Source organism: Tympanuchus pallidicinctus, unplaced genomic scaffold (assembly GCF_026119805.1).
Source record: "Tympanuchus pallidicinctus isolate F22 unplaced genomic scaffold, pur_lepc_1.0 scaffold8, whole genome shotgun sequence".
NCBI classification, from domain to species: Eukaryota; Metazoa; Chordata; class Aves; order Galliformes; family Phasianidae; genus Tympanuchus; species Tympanuchus pallidicinctus.
In genome coordinates, this window is record NW_026294802.1 from 43,428,061 (window position 1) to 43,449,467 (window position 21,407).

General features: G+C 41.4%; 1 protein-coding gene across 5 annotated transcripts in view; it reads left to right on the forward strand.

Moving 5' to 3' along the window:
- PLXNB2 (plexin B2) overlaps positions 1 to 21,407 on the forward strand; it is a 247,415-nt gene that overhangs the window by 162,226 nt on the left and 63,782 nt on the right. For all 5 annotated transcript variants that reach the window (XM_052667742.1, XM_052667740.1, XM_052667741.1 and 2 more), the window contains 6 exons: positions 9,088 to 10,198; positions 11,864 to 12,046; positions 12,916 to 13,038; positions 16,770 to 16,870; positions 19,042 to 19,168; positions 20,943 to 21,093. In XM_052667742.1, the coding sequence (XP_052523702.1) occupies positions 9,101 to 10,198; positions 11,864 to 12,046; positions 12,916 to 13,038; positions 16,770 to 16,870; positions 19,042 to 19,168; positions 20,943 to 21,093 (1,783 nt within the window). In that variant the 5' untranslated portion in view covers positions 9,088 to 9,100. The remainder of the gene's footprint in view (positions 1 to 9,087; positions 10,199 to 11,863; positions 12,047 to 12,915; positions 13,039 to 16,769; positions 16,871 to 19,041; positions 19,169 to 20,942; positions 21,094 to 21,407) is intronic.

A 21,407-nucleotide genomic window follows, 5' to 3' on the forward strand; every position in this document is an offset into this window, starting at 1 on the left:
AGATGATGTGTAAGGGAAGAGAAAGAAAAGAGCTTTTTTAAAAGCATCATGAGCATTAATTTTAAGGGCAAAGAAAAAAATCTTCAATCTCTGGGCAATCAAAACGAATAAACACTGCTATGGATGTACAAATGGTCCAAATGAAGGTTGAAAGAATTTAAAGACAGAGAAACCAGACAAAAGGCAGTGAATTATCTCCAGCAGCAGAAGCCAGGAAATTCTCCATCCCTCAGCTATGTGTTTCTTGGCTCCTAACATTCAATAAACTTTCCATTTCAAGAATTTTCCCCATCTCCTTCTGCTTGTCTCTCTTTGTGGCTTTCATTGTCAGCCTTAAGCACAATAGATGTTGTTGTGCTCCATTCAGTGTGGTTTGCAGATTCCAGTTCTCACAGAGCTTCTATCCTACCTGTCAAAATAGCCCAGAGAAACCGGCCAGAAAGTGCTGCCTTAAAATGAAGAGTGTGGAGACCTGGTAAACCCAAATGGGAAAACAAACTACAAGAAAGAGAAGGCTATGGAAGTACAGTGAGATTGGATCATGCAGCGAACACTGTGCAGCGAGAGAAGGAGTTAGGAGGAAGGGATTTGGTCATGTAGGGCTTAATGAGTGACTCGCTATATTTGTGTTGCATGAATTTGGCACTGCTTTTTTACTTTCATACTGAGGCTTTCACTATGAAGCTTTTCATACTGAAGCTTATGCATGATCATCCTATTAAGTCCCATAACATAATGTAATGGGAAGAAAAAAAAATGCAGCTCTGGCTTAACAAGGCAGGATGGGATTCACTGCTTACTGCTCCTGTTGTGAGTGGAGCAGGGCGAGGCGGATTGCCTGTGTGTAATTTGGCCTCATTTGTGCAAGTGGTAGGAAAACATAGCACATGCTGGAAACGTCATCCTTTCGATTTGATTTTTGTGTGTGTACATGACTAATGGTTAATTATGAGGGAGAGCTGGTTCTGGCAAGGAAGGAACAGAATAGTTTGTGTTTGTTTCCACATGGTTATGTTCAGATTCCCCCGCACTGGAAAAAACTCGCCTCCCTTCTTGTTTCTTCCAGGGGAAGTCCGAAAGCAGTCCTTGAAGATGACCTTAGCACTGCAAACAAGCAATTCCTTGTTGTGGCAGGGAGCTGGTGACACAGAGTCCTTTTACTATCGGCATAAATGCATTTTTTTCCTTCAGCCATAGTACCCCTAGTGCAGTGAAAGGCAGTGAATTAAAGCTGTCCTAGCTCCCTGGTGTTCCTTCCCATGCTCTAAGTTCTCTAACATTTTCTATTGGTTCTTTGGATAGAAAAAAGTAAGAAGCCTTTCTGTGTTGGGGTATAAAATAGCACAGTGCTGGCAGTGGTGCTGGTGCAGATCCCATCTTGTGTCCTATCACTGTGCCTGCCCCTCTCAGCCATGGCACCAGGATACCACGGCCCTCTCAGCTCAGCTGGTGCAGGGATTTACACCAAATAGGCTTGCCTCTTTCCAGCAGTGAGGAGTGTATGGGTGCCTGTTTGTATTTTCAGGAGTGTCTGAATGGGCTCTGGGGTTATGTGCTGACTGCAGACTGATTGTAGATGTGCTTTGGTCCATAAAGAGGTTCTGGGCCTTACCGGGCATAGTGTTTGCAGCGAAGATTGAAGAAAATAAGATAAAAATCTGAAGTTTTGTTAGTGGGAGATGTTGTGGTTTAAAACAAAACACACAGAAACCAACCAGGAAGCAGGTCAAAGGGGGGATGCTGTGGGTTCAGATTCCTGCCGAGTCAGCTGCTGGCTATTAACCACGTCACTCAGCTGCTTTTCTTGCAGATCAACTGCATCTTTGTAAAACTGAGAAAGCGAGGCCTCATTAAAATGGGTGCTTCATTTCTACAGAGAAAACACAAAAAAGATGGAGGGATGAATATAGAAGCCAGACTGAAAAGGAGATGTGGTCCAAGAAGGCCAGTTTTTGCAGCAGTGCGGAGCCAGCTCTTGCAGCATTCTTTTTTTCCTTGCATGCTCCAGTCCGTGGGACTGGAACTGTGTATATGCAGCCATCTGATGTGAGGTGATAATGTGTGCATTTTTCCTTATAATGAGAATTACAATAATAAAAATCAGGATTTGTAGAGATCTTTCTGGCATAAGCTACCTACCTGTAGCTCGGAGAGTGTCATACTCAGCAATTGCTGGTAGCTTATGCTAGGGATGAAGGTCTTTCTGCAATAGCTTTTCTCAGTGAATGTATTTTAATTTATTGGCACTGTGAACTCTTGAAGATATTTTCACTTAGTGATTCTTTTTTTTATTATTCCAAACAGCAGTAAAAAAAAAAAGGAAACTACAAAAAAAGATAACTTGGACTATGGCAGTATCCATGATAGAAGATTTTCTAAATCCAAATGCTGTCAAGTCTGGCTGTAATAAACCATGGAAATTATTAGAGTTCAGCTTTGCATAGCACAGCTCTGCTTCTAAGAGTTCAAATAAAACTGCAAATTGCATCTGTTTTTTTGGGTGGCTTTCTTTTGTTTTTGTTTTTTTTTTGTTTTGATTACCTGCTGATGTTGCAGAGACAGCACATTATTGGAAATTCTTGAGCTGGATTGCAAAATATGTAAGTATGCATTTTCTCCGTCTCATTAGCTGTTCTTAATGCTCTTCTGAGTGACTCCTAGTTGAAAAATTAAGACTCACATTCTTTCTGCTCCCTCTTGCTCTGAATCTGGGTCTGGCTCAGCATATTAAACACTTTGGAGCTCAGGTACATGTGGATGAAAGTTTTCAATTCAGACTACCAATAGTGTTATTAATTTAGCTTGAACCTAATGACATAATTATTAATGCAGGCTCTGAATTTGCTGTTTGTCTTATTTAAACCTATGATTCAATCCTTGGTGCCAATTTTTCCACAAGTCTGTGAGAGACCGTGGTGGGTTGATGGCAGGAACCCTGTGGATACTGAACCACTTGTGGAAAGCTGTTGCATTCCCAGCTGTTAATTAACGCTTCAGTTGCAGTGCCTTGGGAAACCTTTTCCATGCAGGGACAGGTAAACATTTTGGAAGCAAGGGGCTGTCTAGGTTGCTGGCCCATTTTGTGCATGGCAGTGCTGTTTTCTGTGGTTACCAGTGATTAAGTTAGAGCTGGGTAAGGTGCCCTGTTTAATTTCTGTGTTCTCCATGTGGAGACTGTGAGACACAAAGCGGGTGGCAGGTTTGCTGGGTTGTAGTGACATGGCTGGAGGTACAGTCTCCCAAAGTCATCTGATGTTGTGACAAGCTTGGTGGGAATTACCTTGTAGGTAAATGTCAAGTAAAGTCCTTAGCATTCAGTGAGGGCAGGTTTCTGTATGTCACACTGCTCCATCCTGTCTAACTGTCTCTTTCCCCTTGAGATCCCACTGTCCATGTTATGGAATGCCTCACAACATACCCTCAGGTTCTTGGTCTTGATCAGGGAGTGAGTTATCTGAGCTCTTCCTTCAGGACAGGCTGCTGATATCCCCAGTCTTCTGAAGGATAAAACTCTTCAGGGTGATAAGAGGATTTTTTTCCCGTGCCCCTTTCCCAGATGCACTGTCCTCTGCATGCTCTCATGTCCTTTCAGCTACCACTAGGTTATTCTGAAGCTTCAGGCCCGAGCAATAAATTCACCCCTCTATGGGTCCCAGAATTCATCTCATTCCTGCCCAGGTTAAACCATGGTACAGGAAACAGTGCTTTTTCTGTAACCTGAGTTTATGGTCCCATCTGTCTTCCATTTGTTTTACACAGCAAAACACCTGCAGAATGCACAGTGGCTGGGGGTATAACATTCATTGTTTCCTTTGCGACTCTGTAACTTACAAAAGGCCTTATAAAAGACCCATATCAAGATGATTATTATATATACTAAAAATAAACCTTATACTATTTTTTTTTTTTAAAGAGAGTTTTCCTTGTGTAGTAATATATTTCACTTCCATGTAAGGAGTAAAATCTATATTACAAGTACTTGCCCATTTTTTGCCACATTTCCAGGTTCATTACGTAGAACAGTTTGTCCCTTCCGAGGATATGTTAGCAAATCTTGTTTTGAGAAGAAGTGAAAGAGAAGGAAAATAGCAGTGTAGGTTATCACAACTTTAAATGAAACAGATGTTGGATGTCAGGTTTTCATCCTTTGCAAAGGAATTTCCCACTGGTCACCAACCCATGGGTCCCATCTGCTGGCAGCAGATCAACAGAAGTAAAAGATGGTCTCCCATCACAGGGATGGCTCTTCTCATTCTACAAAAACAGTCTTGGACCTATGCCATAGTCTACAAAAGAAGTTATTCCCTCTCCAAAGCCTTTCCAGCATGTTGCCTTCCTCTTAGGAAGTGCACTTGAATTCTGCAGTGTTTTTCCAGGTGATTCTTTTTCTGAACCAGTGAAGTATCTCTTTGATTGTATCTAGGAAGTAGTAATAAAAGTTGTGGCTGTGGAGGAGGATGCTCACATTTACAAGCCTTTCTCATAAAATCATAAACTTTGAAATCCTAACAGAAAATCTGTTCATCCCTTATCCGCACATTCTGCAATTTCTGTTTTGAATTTTTTTAGCTTAATCATGAAAGGTGAATTATTTTTGGCTTGTGGAAAACCCATCTGAAGCTAAACACAAGTTAATCAAATGAGAGAGAGGAGAAATTAATTTTAATTCCTCATTTCCCAAAATCTTTAAGTCATTTGAGTACGTCCTTTGGATTTGTATCTTTTTTGTTTTGCAGTTTGGGGATTTTTTTACTCTTTGATGGAGGGAGGGTTCTCCATGGGGACCACAGCTCTCTGCATCACATACTCTGAAAGCCCATCAGATTGATTTTGCACACATCCATTGGCAGAAGCATTTGTCTCAAGACCCAACATTACAAGTCAGGAAACTTCATGTAGACTAGATGAAGTACCGGTCAGTTCAGTACAGTATGGTTAGAAAGGCACAACTCTGCAAAAAAAAGCACCACAGAAGCTGAACTGGGAAATTTATTCATCCATTGGACTTTTTCGTCTGTAGTTTTGGGACACGTGTTTAGCTGATAGTTATTCAGATTAAAGCAAAGCAAAATTATTTTGCTTCAATAGAAATGTTTGTACGAAATGAAGTAACAAAGCTAAAATTCTACTGAAGGCAGAAAGAAAGGTAACTGAGGGTGGCTGAAGAGCTGAAGGTTCAGGTGTGCAAGTCCAGGTAAGGAGGAAAACAGCTGTCCCTTGTGTGTCTGTGTGCTGTTAGTGCTGATCCTGTGGGTATTTATGGGAGTTGTGGGAAGTCAATCTGAAGCTCACTTTGCACTTCTGCAGTATGATGCTCATTACTTTCTGCATGTCTTTTGAGGAATTGACTGTTACTTAAGGTTATCAGTCTTGCTTGAGTAGAAAGACATGAAGTTACGTTTAATTAAATTACAATCGATCTAGCTAGAAATGGGACAGTGCCGGTAGCTGTGTTGTTCCTATGCACTGTCCCTATATTGCAGTTTTGTGTGTGAAGCCTTCTCTTGGTTGCTCTATGTTTCCTGCACACAACATGCAGTCTCGTATTCACCATAAGCAGTATGACTGGTTGTTTTCAGGGGGCTTCTTCTAAAGTGCTCAGTTGCTAACATAGAATCATGGAATCATAGAATGGCTTGAGTTGAAAGGGACCACAATGATCATCGAGTTTCAACCCTCCCCGCTGTGTGCAGGGTTGCCAACCAAAGCCAATATAGACAGTGAAGAACTGCTACTGTTATTTTGGTGCCTTAAAGGATTTGTTTGCCCAGTTTTGCAAACGACAATTTCCTCTAATATGTCTAATGGGATTTAAATGTCTTCAACCTATGTGCATATCCTAATGAAAATCAAACCGTCATTAATTTCTTGGTGACTCTCACACCATAGTCCAGAATGAAATTGGAATGATCTACTAGCTGCTGTCTGGAGTCAGATTAGAAAGAGACTGCCACTGTCATTCATATTTTACATCTGAAGTATACAAGGCAGAAAATAGTAGGAAGTGTTACCCATTTTTGTATAGATGGGTTACTCCTGTAAGTATCTTTTTCTTTTCTTTTCTCTTTTTTTCTGTTTTCCTTTTTCTTTTCTTTCAATCCTGGCTCTGGGAGAAACCAGCATGACTCTTTTTCCCAGGGGACGAAGGCATGTGCATTGCCACTGCAGCCTCTGTGCCATGAGCTGAGTGCCCTGAGTGGACAAAACATGGCATGGATGACTGCTGCTAAGCAATCCATTTCTAATGGCTGCATTACAATTCAGTACCTGTAGTACAATTAGAAATAAAGAGATGCATTCTGCATTTTCGTTATATTTTTTTTAATCCACTGAAATAAATGGAATGGGGGTGAACCAAGCCCTGAGCTTAAGGTACAATGAATTACTACCCGTTCATTTGAGGCATATTTTCTAAGGAGAGCTATTTAAGGCTTTTTGATTATGATCAGAGATGACAATAATTACTTTGTGGGAAAAGCACGAACGAATGAATTTGGTTTTTTTTCTGCACTTGATCATTGCACAATAGATGGTGGAATGATAAATTCATTGTGAAACAACATTGCAGCAGTGTGTCAAGCTGTTTTTCTTTATCATTATTATTTCATTGCAGATAAATGTCAGAGACAATATTTGAAATTAGATGACATGCATGATGACATACCATTGAGCCGTGGAGATGTGACCAGGGACCAAAGCTTGTTTGCAAAATTGGGGTCCTTGGGAGCAGAAAGAAATAGGAGTTTCTTACAAATAATATCAGAATTCATTCTGAGTTTCTTAGACAAGGTCTAAGGTTATTGCAGAGAAGCCTAACACCTCATTACCTTGCAAGGCATGTGCTGAAGTCCATGTGTCTCAAGAATGGGGTATAATTCTTAGGTTTTTCCAGGTTACTATCACGTGAGGTCAGTCTATCACTAGAAGTTGGACTTGTGCTGTTGGTAATGTGCTGGCTCTTTTTTGACCCCATTTTGCTGCCAACTGGTCTGGTTTGTTATAAGGACTCTAGCAATGTAAGTAAGTTTGAAGTTAGACCTTTTGTCAGTTCTTGTTTTTTTTTCAAAGTTAGAATCACTGTACTTTTAGAGTGGTTTACCATTACACACGTTTTCTTCATGGAGGAGCAAAATGTGGTCAGCACAGGAAGGCAGAATGGCAGGTGATGAGGGCTGGTGTTGGGACCCAACAGGTGGCTCTTTCTCACAACCAAGGCTCTTCCCTCCCTGCTCCAGCTGTTTCAACCCCATTGATTGATGATTAACTTTAGTTATCCAGTATAAATGGTAATTCAGGCAATTCTCCTTCCCATCCCCCTATAGTCTGTCAGTGCTGCTAAAACAGCATTTATAACTGGCATAGAAGACTCCTTCATTGTTGTGCTCCTTTTATTATTTTTCTTTTTTTTTTTCCCTTTGGTATTTTCTGCTGTTTTCCTCCTCCTAGCAGGCTTTCCCATTAGGTTACTTTGTTGAATGTATCTCTTGTCTTTTGTGGGTTTCATTTCTTCAGTTCTATTCACAGTTCCAGATACTTTCAAATTTATCCCCAGATTCCCTGTAAGTTTACAGAATCTCTCCTCATCAGACTATGAAGTCCCATGACTTAATTTGAAAATTAAAAAAACTGTGGATCATACTTGTTTTTTTTTTCCAGTATTTCCTCCAAACACAATTTATTTTTCCCCCAAAACATTTCTGCCCAAGCCTTCTGTTTTATGCTCCCAGAGTGAAAAACTTAACAAAACACTGAAAATCATTCAGTTGTTAGGAAGCCAGTAGTTTGGATTTGCCTCCTTATTTAGGTCCCGCAGTTAAAATTAGGCCAGGCTACAAGCCTCAGAAGGTGTTTGCTTAATTCCACACTGCCAGGCAATCTGCTTTAGAAGCAGAAATGGTTTGAGGGCTGAACAATGCAACACATAAAAGCATCTTTAGCACGTAAAACTCTCAGTGATTAAATGATGTTTTAAAGGCAGATTTAAAATCGTCCACTTGCAGTGCTAAAGTGAATTGAAGTGTCAGACTTTAATGCATAGCAGCAATATCATAGGCAGCGTTGCATAGGAAGCAGCTTTACAGCAGTTGAGGATTCTCAAAGAGTAAAAGCCAGATGCAGACTTCCCTGTAGTCAACAGAAGGATGTTTTCCTTTATCAGGAAAGGCCTGCAACACCAAATGTCCCCAGTGTTACTGGAATACAGTGTCCAGGTCTGGAGCCCCCAGTACAAGAAAGACAGGGAGGGGGAGTACAAGAAAGACAGTTGGAGGGGATCCAGAGGAGGGCCACGAAGATGATCAGGGGGCTGGAGCACCTCCCCTATGAAGACAGGCTGAGGGAGCTGGGCTTGTTCAGCCTTTTGAAGCCTTTCAGTACCTAAAGGGAGCCTACAAGGAGGGGAATCAACTCTTTGAAAGAGTTGATAACTGCAGGACAAGGGGAAATGGTTTTAAGTTGAGGGAGGGAAGATTTAGGTTGGATGTCAGGGGGAAATTCTTTACAGAAAGAGTGGTGAGGTGCTGGAACAGGCTGCCCAGAGAGGTTGTGGATGCCCCATCCCTGGAGGTGTTCAAGGCCAGGTTGGATGGGGCCCTGGGCAGCCTGGTTTAGCATTAAATGGGGAGGTTGGTGGCCCTGCGTGTAGCAGGGGGTTGGAGATTCATGATCCTTGAGATCCCTTCCAACCTGGGACACTGTATGATTCTCTCCCTCTGCCTGAAATGCCAGACTCATCCAGCTTGTTTTTCAAATCTCCCTAATTAACAATTCACACAGTATGAAACTGGAGAAGCACTACCACTTTTTGCCATGTTTCGAATTGTCCATTGACCTCATTGTGCTTTAGCACGGGATTATCTAATTGGTTATATGATCAACACTTGGACACGTGACCTTGTTCCATCCTTCCCCGACATATGAAATTGCTAGGCAATTAACAAGATTTGACGCTTTATGTAATCTTTGTAATGTCTGCTCAGGCATAATGGTGAGTATATTTGTGTCTGAAATAATTAAAAAAAACTTCACGTTGCTGAATTTCTTGTCAGTTTTATTTTTAATTTTCACAGTTTTCTTTTCCCTTTTTAGCTATTACGTAGAGATGGCTTCATGGATCTGGACGCTAAGCATTGTGAGCTGCTTTTGCATCACCTTTTCCAGAAGTGAGGAACTGAAGTTTTTTCAGAGTGCCACAGAGCTAAATCATCTAACAGTGGATAATGACACTGGCATAATCTATTTGGGAGTGGTAAATGCTCTGTATCAGCTTACAGAAAATCTGGTGGTACGGATACATGTGGAAACGGGGCCAAGAAAGGACAACAAAAAATGCACACCTCCCATTGAAGAAAATCAATGTAAAGAGGCAGTACTGACTGACAATTACAACAAATTATTGTTGCTGAACAAGGAAAATAAAACAATTGTGGTGTGTGGAAGCCTTTTTAAAGGGATTTGTGCCACCAGAGATCTAGAAAACATTACCAAAGTTACGCATTATGTGGAAACCAGTGGAGAGAAGTCCTTTGTAGCAAGCAACGATGAGAATGTGTCGACGGTGGGGCTGATCACTTCCTTGGACAATGATCAGGTGCTGTTTGTTGGGAAAGGGAACGGGCCAAATGATAATGGGATAATAATCAGCACTCGGCAGCTCCACGAGAAGGACGGGAAAGACATTTTTGAAATGTATTCGGACTCGGCGGCTGTAAAGTCAGCCTATCATTCTTCAAGCACACAGCAATTTGTGACAGTCTTTGAGGATAAAAATTACGTTTATTTCATTTTTAACCAGCAAGAGAAGCAGCCTGTCAATAACCGCACACTAATTGCACGTCTTTGCAAAGATGATGCCCATTATTATTCCTACTTTGAAATGGACTTGGGTTGCAAAGATGAGGATGGTTCCTATGATCACTGTCATTCTGCTTACGTCACCACCCCAGGAGAAGAGCTGGCCAAGAGCATGGCTCAGCAAAGACAAACTACAGATTCTGCCTCGGATGACAAAGTGCTCGTTGCACTCTTCAGCAAAGTAAACAAAGATAATGGCTCCTTAAAATCTGCCATGTGTGTGTTTTCGTTGAGGCACATCAATGAAAAAATGGAGAAAAACCGGGATGATTGCTACACAAATAAGAATACCAGCATGTTTTACAAACTCTTTGCAGTAGAAAACCCATGTGGACCACATGGACAGGTAATGTCAGTTATCAATATTAGAATTCGTGAAAGGAATAGTGGAAAATATACAACTGCATGCATTTTATGTAGCCTTGAGATAAAATATAGTGAGATTAGATGCTGGAGAACTTTATATTCACTCAGTGGATTCACTACAAAATTGAATGCGGTTGGGAATGTTGTGAAACAGATCAAGCAAGAAGCAACAAGATATTTATAATTTACCGTATTTTGAAACAGCGTTGATGTCTTCTAAAAGATGAATATTATCTGGTTTCATGAATGCATTTCTTTTAAGGAGTTCTTTCTAGTGTGGAAATTACTGAGTCAGAAACAGTGATTTGTTATGCCCATGTTCAGCTTCCAGATGATTACTACAGACAATTCTGTTCACAGCCAACGTATCTGTAATGTTTTTAAGTGGTATTACTGATCTCGAAGGTGATACCTGGAGTTCAGTGTTGTTTCTCACTTGGATTTGAATTTTCAGATAATTTGAAATATGCATGTTTCTTGTATTCAGGTGGCTTTCATATATTTCTCTGGCTCAAAATAGATCCTCAGCATGAGGGTGACCTTGCATGTCTTTTCGTGGCTTTTCATTGCCTTGGATACTGGAGGACATTGACATCCTTCAAGATACTGATTCTCAATTTATGGCTCTGGCTTTATGATGCAGTTTTCAGCTTCTCTGTTAGACGTTTGCTTTTGTCCATGCCTCTCAACCTATTCTCACCCTCACTTGTGCATGCCATTTGTTACTGCAGCCAACTGTAAACTGGGATGAGGGACTGAATCACCTTAAAAATAAGTCAGCAAACTTAAAGAAAGATGTCTTAATTCCCCAACGCAAATAAGTTACACACTTGCATAAGCAGTTGCTTGAGCACAGCTTGAAAACTGGTGTGCTGCAGCCCAGGGGTAGGAGTGATCACCTGAAGGGATGAGTAATGGAAATACCAGCTCATTACTGGTGTTGACCCAGAATCCTTCATCTCATGAGATCATAGCCATGTAGTAGATCTCTAACACTGAATAGAAGCCGAAACGCTTTTTGCTTCCAAACCCCAGTTTTTCTCACTGCAGTACCCTGCATCTGAAGTGAGCACCAGATTACACAAATTATGATTATGAGAATTGGAGATGGCCTGGGCTTCCAGCAAAAGAGAGATGTGGATTTCCAATCAGAGAGCAGAGTAGCAGGAAAGACAAGGTGTGGATTAACTTTTTTTCTGCAGTTTCAAATTAAAGCATATTGAAAGTGTTGAATGTTCACAAGGCAATTGCCAGTGGGCTGCTTTTCTATGGAGTGCAGCAAATTGAAAACCAAAACAGCTTAAAAAACAGTCCTCAAAACAAAATTGGTAAACCTGATCTATATGACAAGCTAATTAAATGAACTGGTTAGTTTTTAATCTGTGCTTCTGCAGTGAAACAAACAAAGACCATTTCCTCTCTAGGTCTCCTGGAAAGCAATAGCACTGAAGCAGTTTGCAATTCGCAGACTGCTTTCTGATTGTGGCTCGTTGGCTTGTAACGTGGCCAGGGAACCCATTTCTCTTTTTCTGCTCTCCTATGTCTGAAGGGTATCATATTGTGGTAGCAGGGTTGCACTTCATTCTTAGCTGGGAATTAGTGATCTGAATGTTTAACATCGCTCTGTATTGCTATTCCTTATTAGAATGCAAGCAAAAATTTCCCCTGTGGCTCTGAACACTTACCATACCTCTTGGGAAGTAAAAATGGTGTTATAGAGAAGCCAGTATTACAAAAAGAAGGGATGAATCTCACGGCTGTTACTGTGACTGTGGAGAATGGGCACACTGTGGCCTTTCTGGGGACTTCAGATGGAAAAATTCTTAAGGTAACAAATCTGACTTCAAAGCTTGGAGCGTGTTGAATAGGTTGCAAACTGTTCTGATAACGTGTTGATACTCTGAAAGTGAACATGATTTAGAGGATCACATAGCAGGAGCAGATTCTCTTGGCACTCAATGTCTTTACTTTCAAAGAAAAATGAAGACAGGTTGCTTCTTGTGTCCCTCAGCTTTCCAGTACGTAGGTAGAATTAGCATTGCCTGGATGATACTTCTCCCAAAGGTTTAGATACCTACATGGAGCCTTATAAAAATATCCCTAGGTAATCTAGCATCTGCTCTGGCCTTATAGCTATTCAAGCCCCTACTCGTTTAAGAGCACATTTTCATTTTGTAATCATTGTGGCTATTCAGTGACCAGAATACAGAAAACAATTTAAAGCTAAAGCAGGAGCTTTGACTGTGGGAACGTGTGGTTCAAGGGTTTGTGTGTCCATACTGTTAAACTATGGAGACTGTCACACCGTGTGTGTTATTTTGCTGAAGACGAGTGATGGCCATGTGTCACTATTTTGTTTGAAGTGTGAAGCTGATACAACTGCTTATTGTAAGGGAGGTCAGCAAATTTGAACACCTTTAAGAGCGGTGGCTCCAAGTTGAAAATGTGAGTTTTACAACACTCAAATGTATCAGTATTTAGGAAAAAAAAAATCAATGCAAATACTAGCTATTGTGAGCTGTGAGCAATTTCTTTTCCATTATTTTTCTGCTTTGCTTGCTGCCTTTAATGCTAAATACTTCAGATTGAAATGTTTTCACCAATATGAATTTGTGAACTTGAGCAAACATAGCATTTTCATTCATGATAATTGAAAAAACAGCAACCTTTACCACCCTTCTTTCTTCCATGGAACAGGTGTTCCTGTCATCCACTGTAACTGAGTACAGTTCTCTGACTATTGAACTAAATAAACCCATTAAGAATGATCTGGTCCTTGACAAAACCCAAGAATATCTATATGTGATGACCACAGACAAGGTAATGTATCCCTCTCTTTTTAAGCATCAGGTCCAGTTTAACTTTCTCTGTGACTTTACCTGAGATTTAAACATTTCTCTGTCATTCCTGGAACCCACCCTAGTCACTGGGGCTGCTCCTGTGCTGCATTTGTGTGTGCAACTTTACAGGCAGAAGGACAGCAGGATATTACAAATAAATGAAAATGCTGCTGGGATTATGGGGTGGATGAAAACAGTGTGAATTATGTACCTCCTTCTACCAGCTTCAGCCCCACTGTGCTTTTTGCTCCCTCAAGCAGAGGTGATGGGCTTAATCACTTGACTGTCACTTGGAGAATGGTTACATCCTTACTACTCAGAGTGAGATCAGGAAGTGAGTTCACCTCTGAAGCTCTCTAATGGGGTCTGGGTGAAGGATGAAGCTGTGATGTTTGGCACTAGAACGCCACAGGGTCAGGCAGCCACTCATCGGGGAGAACGCTTGAGCTGCCTACCTATGCCACCTATTTAGGGAACCTGCTTTAGAAGGGGGGTTGGCCTCACTGATCTCTTGAAGTACCTTCCAACTCCTGCCATTCTGAGATTCTGTGAATACTTCAGGATTTGGGATGCTAGTAGCTGACACAGCAGTGTTTTCATCTATTTAAAGTGGCCAAGAGCTTTCACGGGTCTTGCTGTTAGAAGGTAAGAAGCAACGGAGAGACCTAGAGCTTTGGGAAACGTCCTTGTATTAGCTTCTGCCTAGAGCTGTACTGCTGCAAGAGGAATAGTCGGACTGCTACAGAAGTAACAGGCGGTCTCTTCTTGGTTCACCTTCTCTGAGCTGGAACAGTGAAGATTTTTGAAGGGGAAACAAAAGCAAGAAGGAAAGGAGGAGGTGGGAGGGATGCCACTTATAGCTGCAACCTGCTCGTGGCACTTCCCTATGTGGTCACTCATACTCATGGTCCAGCAGCTCTCCAGGATGGGAGAAATGACAGACTGCCACCACTGCAGCACTGATGGGGACCCTCAGTGGGATGTGGGAAATGGCCCGGCAGCAGTAACACAGGGAGAATTCTGATGGCTGTGGAAGGAGAGTACTAGGGAAATGGTGGGGAAAGTGTATTCCTGCAGGTTAGTACCATTTTTTTTAGTAGTTGGTACTTCAGATTTGGAACAGAACTTCAAACTTCAGCAGAATCTACATGAGGCTGCACAGCCTGGCACCGCATGGGACACCAACAGATTGCTTCAGCCCTGATGTCCCCACCAGGCTGAGCAGCGTGAGCACTGGGGCAACCTGAAGCATGGCAGGTTTTCTGGTGATAGTCAGCTTGAAATAGAATTTAGGAAGGCCGCTAATAGTTCCATATCTACAAAATGTTTAAATTTAGAGTGCAGAAAATCTGTCCTAAAGAAGCTATTTCAGTTTAATCTTTTCTTAGTAGCTCTCATAGACACATCAGTTTCTAAATAATGGGAATAATAATTTTCTTTTACAAAACCTGTTCAACTTAAATGTGAATAACTAAACTTGGGAGCTCTGTCACGGCATTACATTACTGTCATCTCCAGGAGTTAATTATAATGAGCAGTCCCACCCACTTTGAAAGCCAGATAGAGGAGAATGGAGGCCTTCAGAGCTGGAAGAAATGAAGTGACAGAAGTGAGGGGGGAAGAATAAATGCTGAAACATGCTCTGCTGTTTTCAGAACAGCTGCAGGTTGTGGGAAAAGATGTACCAGAACCCTGCCCTGGGGGTTAAAATGGTTTTCAGTTATTTAAAAGGAGGTAAACAATGAAGTGCACAATCACTGCGCTGCTGTGCATGCTGAACGCTGACCTGCCTGGCAGATACAGCACTTGCCACCCAAGTGATGTGATGGGTGATAACGTGAAGCAGCCTTTAAAAATAAATTAGATGATGACAAAATATAGGGAAGAGTGATACGGAGCTTAAGATTGCAGAGAGAATCCACCTTTTGCTTTCCTGTTTCATTTCTTCTCTCGCTCCCCCCTTCCCCCTTTCCCCCCATCCTCTTTTACCAAAGCAATGGATGGCTCAGAGCAGATGCTTTCAAAAGTCAGTTCTTCCTTCTTATCCTTCTCCTGGAGCTGGGCAGGGGTCAGGAAGGCCCATTGAAGCAAGAAAGGACTGCACCACTCCTGCCATACTCAGTGTAGGTCATTAAAAGTAAACAGAAGTGGGAGGATCCTGGAGTCCTTCTAATGTTTCTCATATCAGCAGTAAAACTGAAGCCTGTGGCAGTCACGATTCTCACCACTTTCTGTCCTTGTTATGGCTTTTACCTCTCTCTCTCTCTCTGGTTAAAAATGCCAATGAGAAAAACACTAAAATCTCTAAAATCAGTTTCTCTGTGTTTTGTAGCTGTCTGTAAGCCGAGCTGCTATTTTTTCTGTAAAAATCTTTCAGTTTATGTAAAACTTGTAGAAACGGCCAATCTCTGGAGCTTGTTTCTGCTTGCTAGAATTATGAAACAGACACTTTGTCATAAAAAAGCCATTCACTGGATATTAAATTATTCACGAGAGGGGAGCTGGTTAGAGAAGCGGTGTGCCAGCAACTCAGCTCTGGGTAGGAAGCAGCCTGTGGAAGAAAAAGAAAGTACTGAAGAGATAAGCCTATGTAGTCGTAAATGCATGAACGCTACCAAATGTTGATGTTTTCCTTAACTGAGTCACCAAATCCCAGAACTGTAGGGGCTGGAAGAGACCTTTGGTGATCATCAAGTCCATCTGCCCTCCCTGAGTCAGGTTGAACTCTTCTAAGGTGAAATGAGGCCAGATTCGGACTTGCAAAGTAGCTTTGTACCTGCCAGTGGGTTTAAATGACAGGATTAGGTTAAAAAAAAAAAAAAAAAAAAAAGCTTACATCCCTCTTCATAGGTAAAACACGGTCCTTAACAGTCTGGGAGGAGTATGTCCCTTCCCCTCTTGCACAATTCAGCAGCATAGTTAAAAGTGCTGATTATGTGCCAGCTCATTTTTCTGGGCATTAAAGAAAGACCAAATTGTTTATTCTCACCCCCAAAGAAAATCAAAACCAGAAGCCACGTATTTACGGGGAGTCTGAGAACTGACGGTGCTGCTTCCTGCCACAGTTATTTCCATTCTCTGTTGTAAACTTACTGCATGGCAGCAGAGTTAAGCTTGGAGAAGTGCGGCGCTGCAAGCACCAGGGCCCTCTGAGGATTTCAGACTTCCTGCAGTGCCTTCTGGCTGAAAGTGCCACGTGTGGTTACATTTCCAAAGATTTTCAATCTCGTGCTAACAACAGGGGGAGGCTATTGTACGTACAACTGATCTAGCTAGTGCTATGTTAACCTGCAAGAAGAATCTGTCCTGCAGTAGCTGTTTCTTGGGTTGGAAAAGATGTTCTCACATTTCTGTTCTGCAGCATCTGCTGAAATGCACATGTCCAGAAGTAGCTTAACCTAACTGCAGGATCTGAACGGCTTTTTAAGATTTTCTCATGATTCTTGATTATGGCAATGAATTCTGCTAGTTTGGAGAGAAACTAGACAACACTGGAGTGAAGAAGAGCAGGAAAATATGTGAATTTGAGCTTCAAGTCATGACCAGGGGGTTAACCAAGTTCCATTTTAAAAAACCAAATTGCACCTGAACATAGTTCCAAGGGGTCTTCTGCAGTGGGCGGCAGCGTTGTGCAATCCCATCCGTAGGCTTTTCAGTCTCCTTGTGCCTTCCTCAGACATGTGAAGGTTTGTCTTGCTGTTGGCTCCCCAGGTGCATCGCCTTCCCGTACAGCAGTGCCACAAGTACTCAGACTGTGAGAAGTGCACGCAGGCCCAGGACCCGTACTGCGGCTGGTGTGTGCGGGAGGGCAGGTGAGTCCCACAGGGGTTCTGCAGATGTGGGCAGTGAAGGTGCTGGAGGAGGCCTCAAGATGTGGCACATGCCTTCTGTTATTGCTTTGCATAGTGATTCCGGTTCCTTGTACTCAGACTCTCAGTACTGACAGGGATTGAATTTTATCACACTGATATTGGTATCAATCTTCCATGTACACAAATAAGTCCCCATTGACTTCTGCAGATTTCATTAGTTTGGGAAAATATATACGCTTCTGCTGGTACTGAAAATCAGTATACATCTTGCAACTGCAAGTTTTATGGCTCTCTGAACCATGCAGTCAGAGGTTCTCCCAAAAGTTAAGAGTGCTCCCTATTTAAAATCCTGAAAATATACATTTATTTTAAGTAGAGATGCAAAACATAATAAAAGAGCGTAAAGGAAGAAATTTCTAATGTCTGAACATGAAGTATATAGATAAAAGGCTGTTTGTAGGTAAATGTTAGCAATGGAGACATTTAGCTACACTGGGCTCTCACCTCATTGCATGAGAGCAGAAGCTGGCCTTTGGCTGACTTCTCTGCAGAGGTTATCTGAATTAATATTCAAACGTATGCAAACTAGAACAATTCTGGATGTCTCTTCTTTACATTGCACACTGATTGGAGTGGTGAGAAGCAAGTGCGGTCCTACAGCGCTCTTTTTGACTACTAAGTTAATTAACCCCTTGGCATGAGCAGTTGGGAATTCATGGTTCTAAGTACTCGCTGTTGGAACAAAGGGGCTATTTAATTATAGCATGCAGATGAATTTCAGGCTTCCAGCTTCCTGCCTGAAAATGTGAACCTTCACATTAAGTTACCTAACAGGCTGTTGTGCAGCATAATGTGAAGCACTGCAGAGAAACTTATGTGTTGTACACATTTATGCAATATTCTGTAATAACTCTTCAAGACCAGGCTTCAGCTTCAGTGGATGAAACCTGGGGATTTGGAACATGCAACTCAAACTCCTCCTGGCTACTCAGAGTTGAAGGCCGTGTCATATATCATACAGGAGGCAATTTCTCCTAGATTTCCCTTCAGGTTTCTGATACAACCGCTGACCTCAATAACTTGAAGTATTAATGATCTCTGAGAACAAGCAAACGTGAATTTTTGCATTTGGTAGTATTTCTCCCAGTAGAAATAGAAGCACATGATTTCTAATGTTTTTCTCACCTGCACCAAGTTCTGTCTCATCTTCACATGCAGCGCTTAATTGTGTGTGTAGGGACGTGTTATATGAATGTAGACTTTGTATGTAAATGATATCCTTAGGGTAGTGCTGGCAGAACTGTTCAGCAACAGTACTATACTGAGGCCCCTGATGAGTTAATAGACTTTTGTTACAACACCCAGAGATATTACAGAGTTTTCTCACAAGCACTGCACAGGATGAAAAGAATATGCATGAAACTGGCCCCCAGCACACGCTCTAACAAGCTTTTGTAGCCACATATGCAGATTCTGTCCTGCAGCACCTCTGCTTTACATCCTTCCTGTAGGGGAGCTAAGAAAATCTCTCAGGATTTTCTGTGAGGCTGCACAGCCACTGATGTCTTCCTGCGATGGTAAGGGTGCCCTCGCAGACAGAGATCTTAAACTGTGGCAGGAGTTAATGAAGCCCTTCACCGAGAAAGCTGCATTTCTCTTGTGCTGAGATTCCACAGGAGTTCTCGTGTGCCCCAGGCAGCACTGCTCTATCACATTTCTGCCCTCATGAGTCAGGTGTCTTATTGCTGCCAACATATGGGTGTCATCCTTGACCTAGAGAAAGGTTGTGCCCACTCCTCCAGGAGTTTGGTACGTGTTAAAATGAAGATTAATCAGCCTACTTTCAGGAAATGGGGCAATGGCTCCATTCTCTTTTTGATGCTGTGTTAAATATTATCAGGTATCCATATGTTTGAGTGGAGTAATCCTACACATTATGCAATGTATGTTGTCTCCCTGCTTGCTTTCTGTATTTCAAATATGGTCAATACTTACTCCATCACTTATTCATTTAATAGGTCTCTGATAGCAACATGAATAGTCAATATTAAAGCAAACTTCCAGTCATCTTGTACTGCAGTTTCAGTCTCTGGTCCCTGAATTGTTGCTTAGTTCAGAGAAAGCAGAGTCCAAATATTGCTTTACTTCTTGTTTTGTTCCTATTTTGTCAGGTGTACAAAGAGGGCAGACTGTGAAATGGCTGATAAGGAGAACGACTGGCTCTGGAGTCCAAGTGGTACATGTATGACTATCATCAGTGCAGACCCTCAAAACATGAGTCGTAGAGCTCCTGCTAAGGTAGGACAAGAAAATCCTTTCCCTGCACGTTCTTAAAGCACACTGATGTGACTACAAAGCAAATCAATGTCTGTTTTTCTTTAGGCATGGTGATAGCAAGAAATATAAAGTTTTTGAGGTATCTCAACCTTTCAGACTTCTCACAGTGCTCTTTTCTTGCCTCTTCTTCTTGCAGGATGTAGTTAATAATTTCTTCTAAGAAATGCTCCTTTTAACCTTCTCTGTAAACCACAGTGATGCATTGTTATGGATGACAAAGCACTTAGAGCTATCTGAATATTACGAAAGTGTTGCACAATATTGTATAGCCTATAAAAGATAATTGATAGGGGAGATTTCATGTTGCCCTTGCATCCTCTTTCAGCTTACTTGAGCATAAACTTGAGTAAGTAGTGAAGGCATAAGCTGTTTCTTTAAAATCTGGCAGTGGATTTGTCTACACAGCAAAATTTGTCTGCATGCATGGAGAAGTTAAATTCAGCATGCAAAACTACTATGTGGTGACAAAATGAAGCATTTGGAGAGTGACCAGTATGTCATAGCTTGCTTTGATTTCAAGTGCAGCATGCTGGTACAGACTGAGGATGTACTGGTTGTGCTCAGCAAGTAAAATTGGGTTAATTTTGAGTGAAGTTACTAAATGGTTTCTGATCCCTCTTGATCAGAAAGAAAGAGACTTCACTTTGGGTTAATTTCATTCCTAAATGATGTAAGCAGCATTGTCTTAAGGTTGTCTCTGCATTGAGAAAAATGTTATTAGAATGTACATAGCCTAGTTAAATCCACACCTTCTCTTATTTCAGACCTTGTCAATTTGTGTTGACAAGACTTTAGTGCCTCATATGAGAGTATGAGGCCAAAATATCTAATCAACAAAAACAAAGCCAACTTCAAATGAGCATCTACATACAACCTGTAATATTGCCACTGTCATCTTCTCCTCTTAGTTACTTTTACTCACCAAAAAATATTGCAGCTTATAACATAGTGGACCAGTTTCCGTGAGAAAGGAACCATCCTCATTTCTACTGGAAACACAAAATGTAAAAAGCCTAAACTGTGGAATTAACATACCTGAAACAAGGGCATCATCTAAAATCTCATTTCATTTTCTTTTTCCTGCCTTGCTAAGTTTTCCCACTCTATTTTGCCTTTAGTTCCTGACATGCATACTGTATTGATGATTTCTTTAGGAAGATTAAGATCTCACCACCACTCTCAGAAATTCTTTTTCAGTAGTAGTGATAAATGTCAGGATTTGGGTGTTGTTTCTTTGGTGGTTTTTTTTTTTTGCATGTACATTGAATCTTGAGAAAGCCACTTTTATCTGCTCAGCCCTTTCAAACTCCAGCTTTTCCAGCCCATTCAGCCTTGGTTTATTTGCTGGCTAATAACCAGTTAGTTAATGTAATTTTCATTAAGTTCAAGACTTACTTAAGTCTTAAACTACTCTGTTTACTGAACTGGATGCTGAGTACAAGAACAAAAGGCTGGGCTGGGCTTGTATCTAGAGACATTTTTGTTTTGATCTAGTGCACTGACAAGGAAGGAGTTTTCTGTACCATTTTTATTCATCATAGACCCAGCTGGAAAAGTGGCAGAAAAATAAGAAGAAAACAAATAAAAATTGAAAAGGGGAACCACGTTGTGCAGTACCAGCCAAAATATCACCCTTGGCTGGAAAAGAAAGCAGCTGAAAATTCTGTGGCCATAAGCCTTGCTGAGCTTGCTTACTTTCTTTCAAATATTTTACCTGTTGAAAATTTGTTTGCAGGTGAAACTGACAGTAAGTCCATTGCCAACTTTGAGCACTAGTGACAAACTTTGGTGTACCTTTGGTGAAACAAGCCATCGTGCTCAATTAAATGAAGGAGTTATTATCTGTGACCCACCTGATATGATTCCTCCAACTCCGAAAGGTCAAGGTAAAGAAATATTGCTACCTGCCATGCATAAGAAAGGAAAGTACATAAACCACTGCTTCTAATGTGATCCTCTTATATGAACTGAATGCACGTTTTTTTTCCGCTTCCAGTCCCTTGGCTCAGGTAGTCTATTGTTGATCTTTGACCATTCAAACATTAATTTAAAAAAGAGAAAGTTTTACTCAAAGTTTTTCCATCGCTGTTTTTTTCAAGCTGTGCCGTTCCCACCAAAATATTCAGCAAAATTGATCTAACTGATACTGCCCACAGAAGCTGCATCGTGCCACTACACCAAAACAGTCCCTGAAGTCACC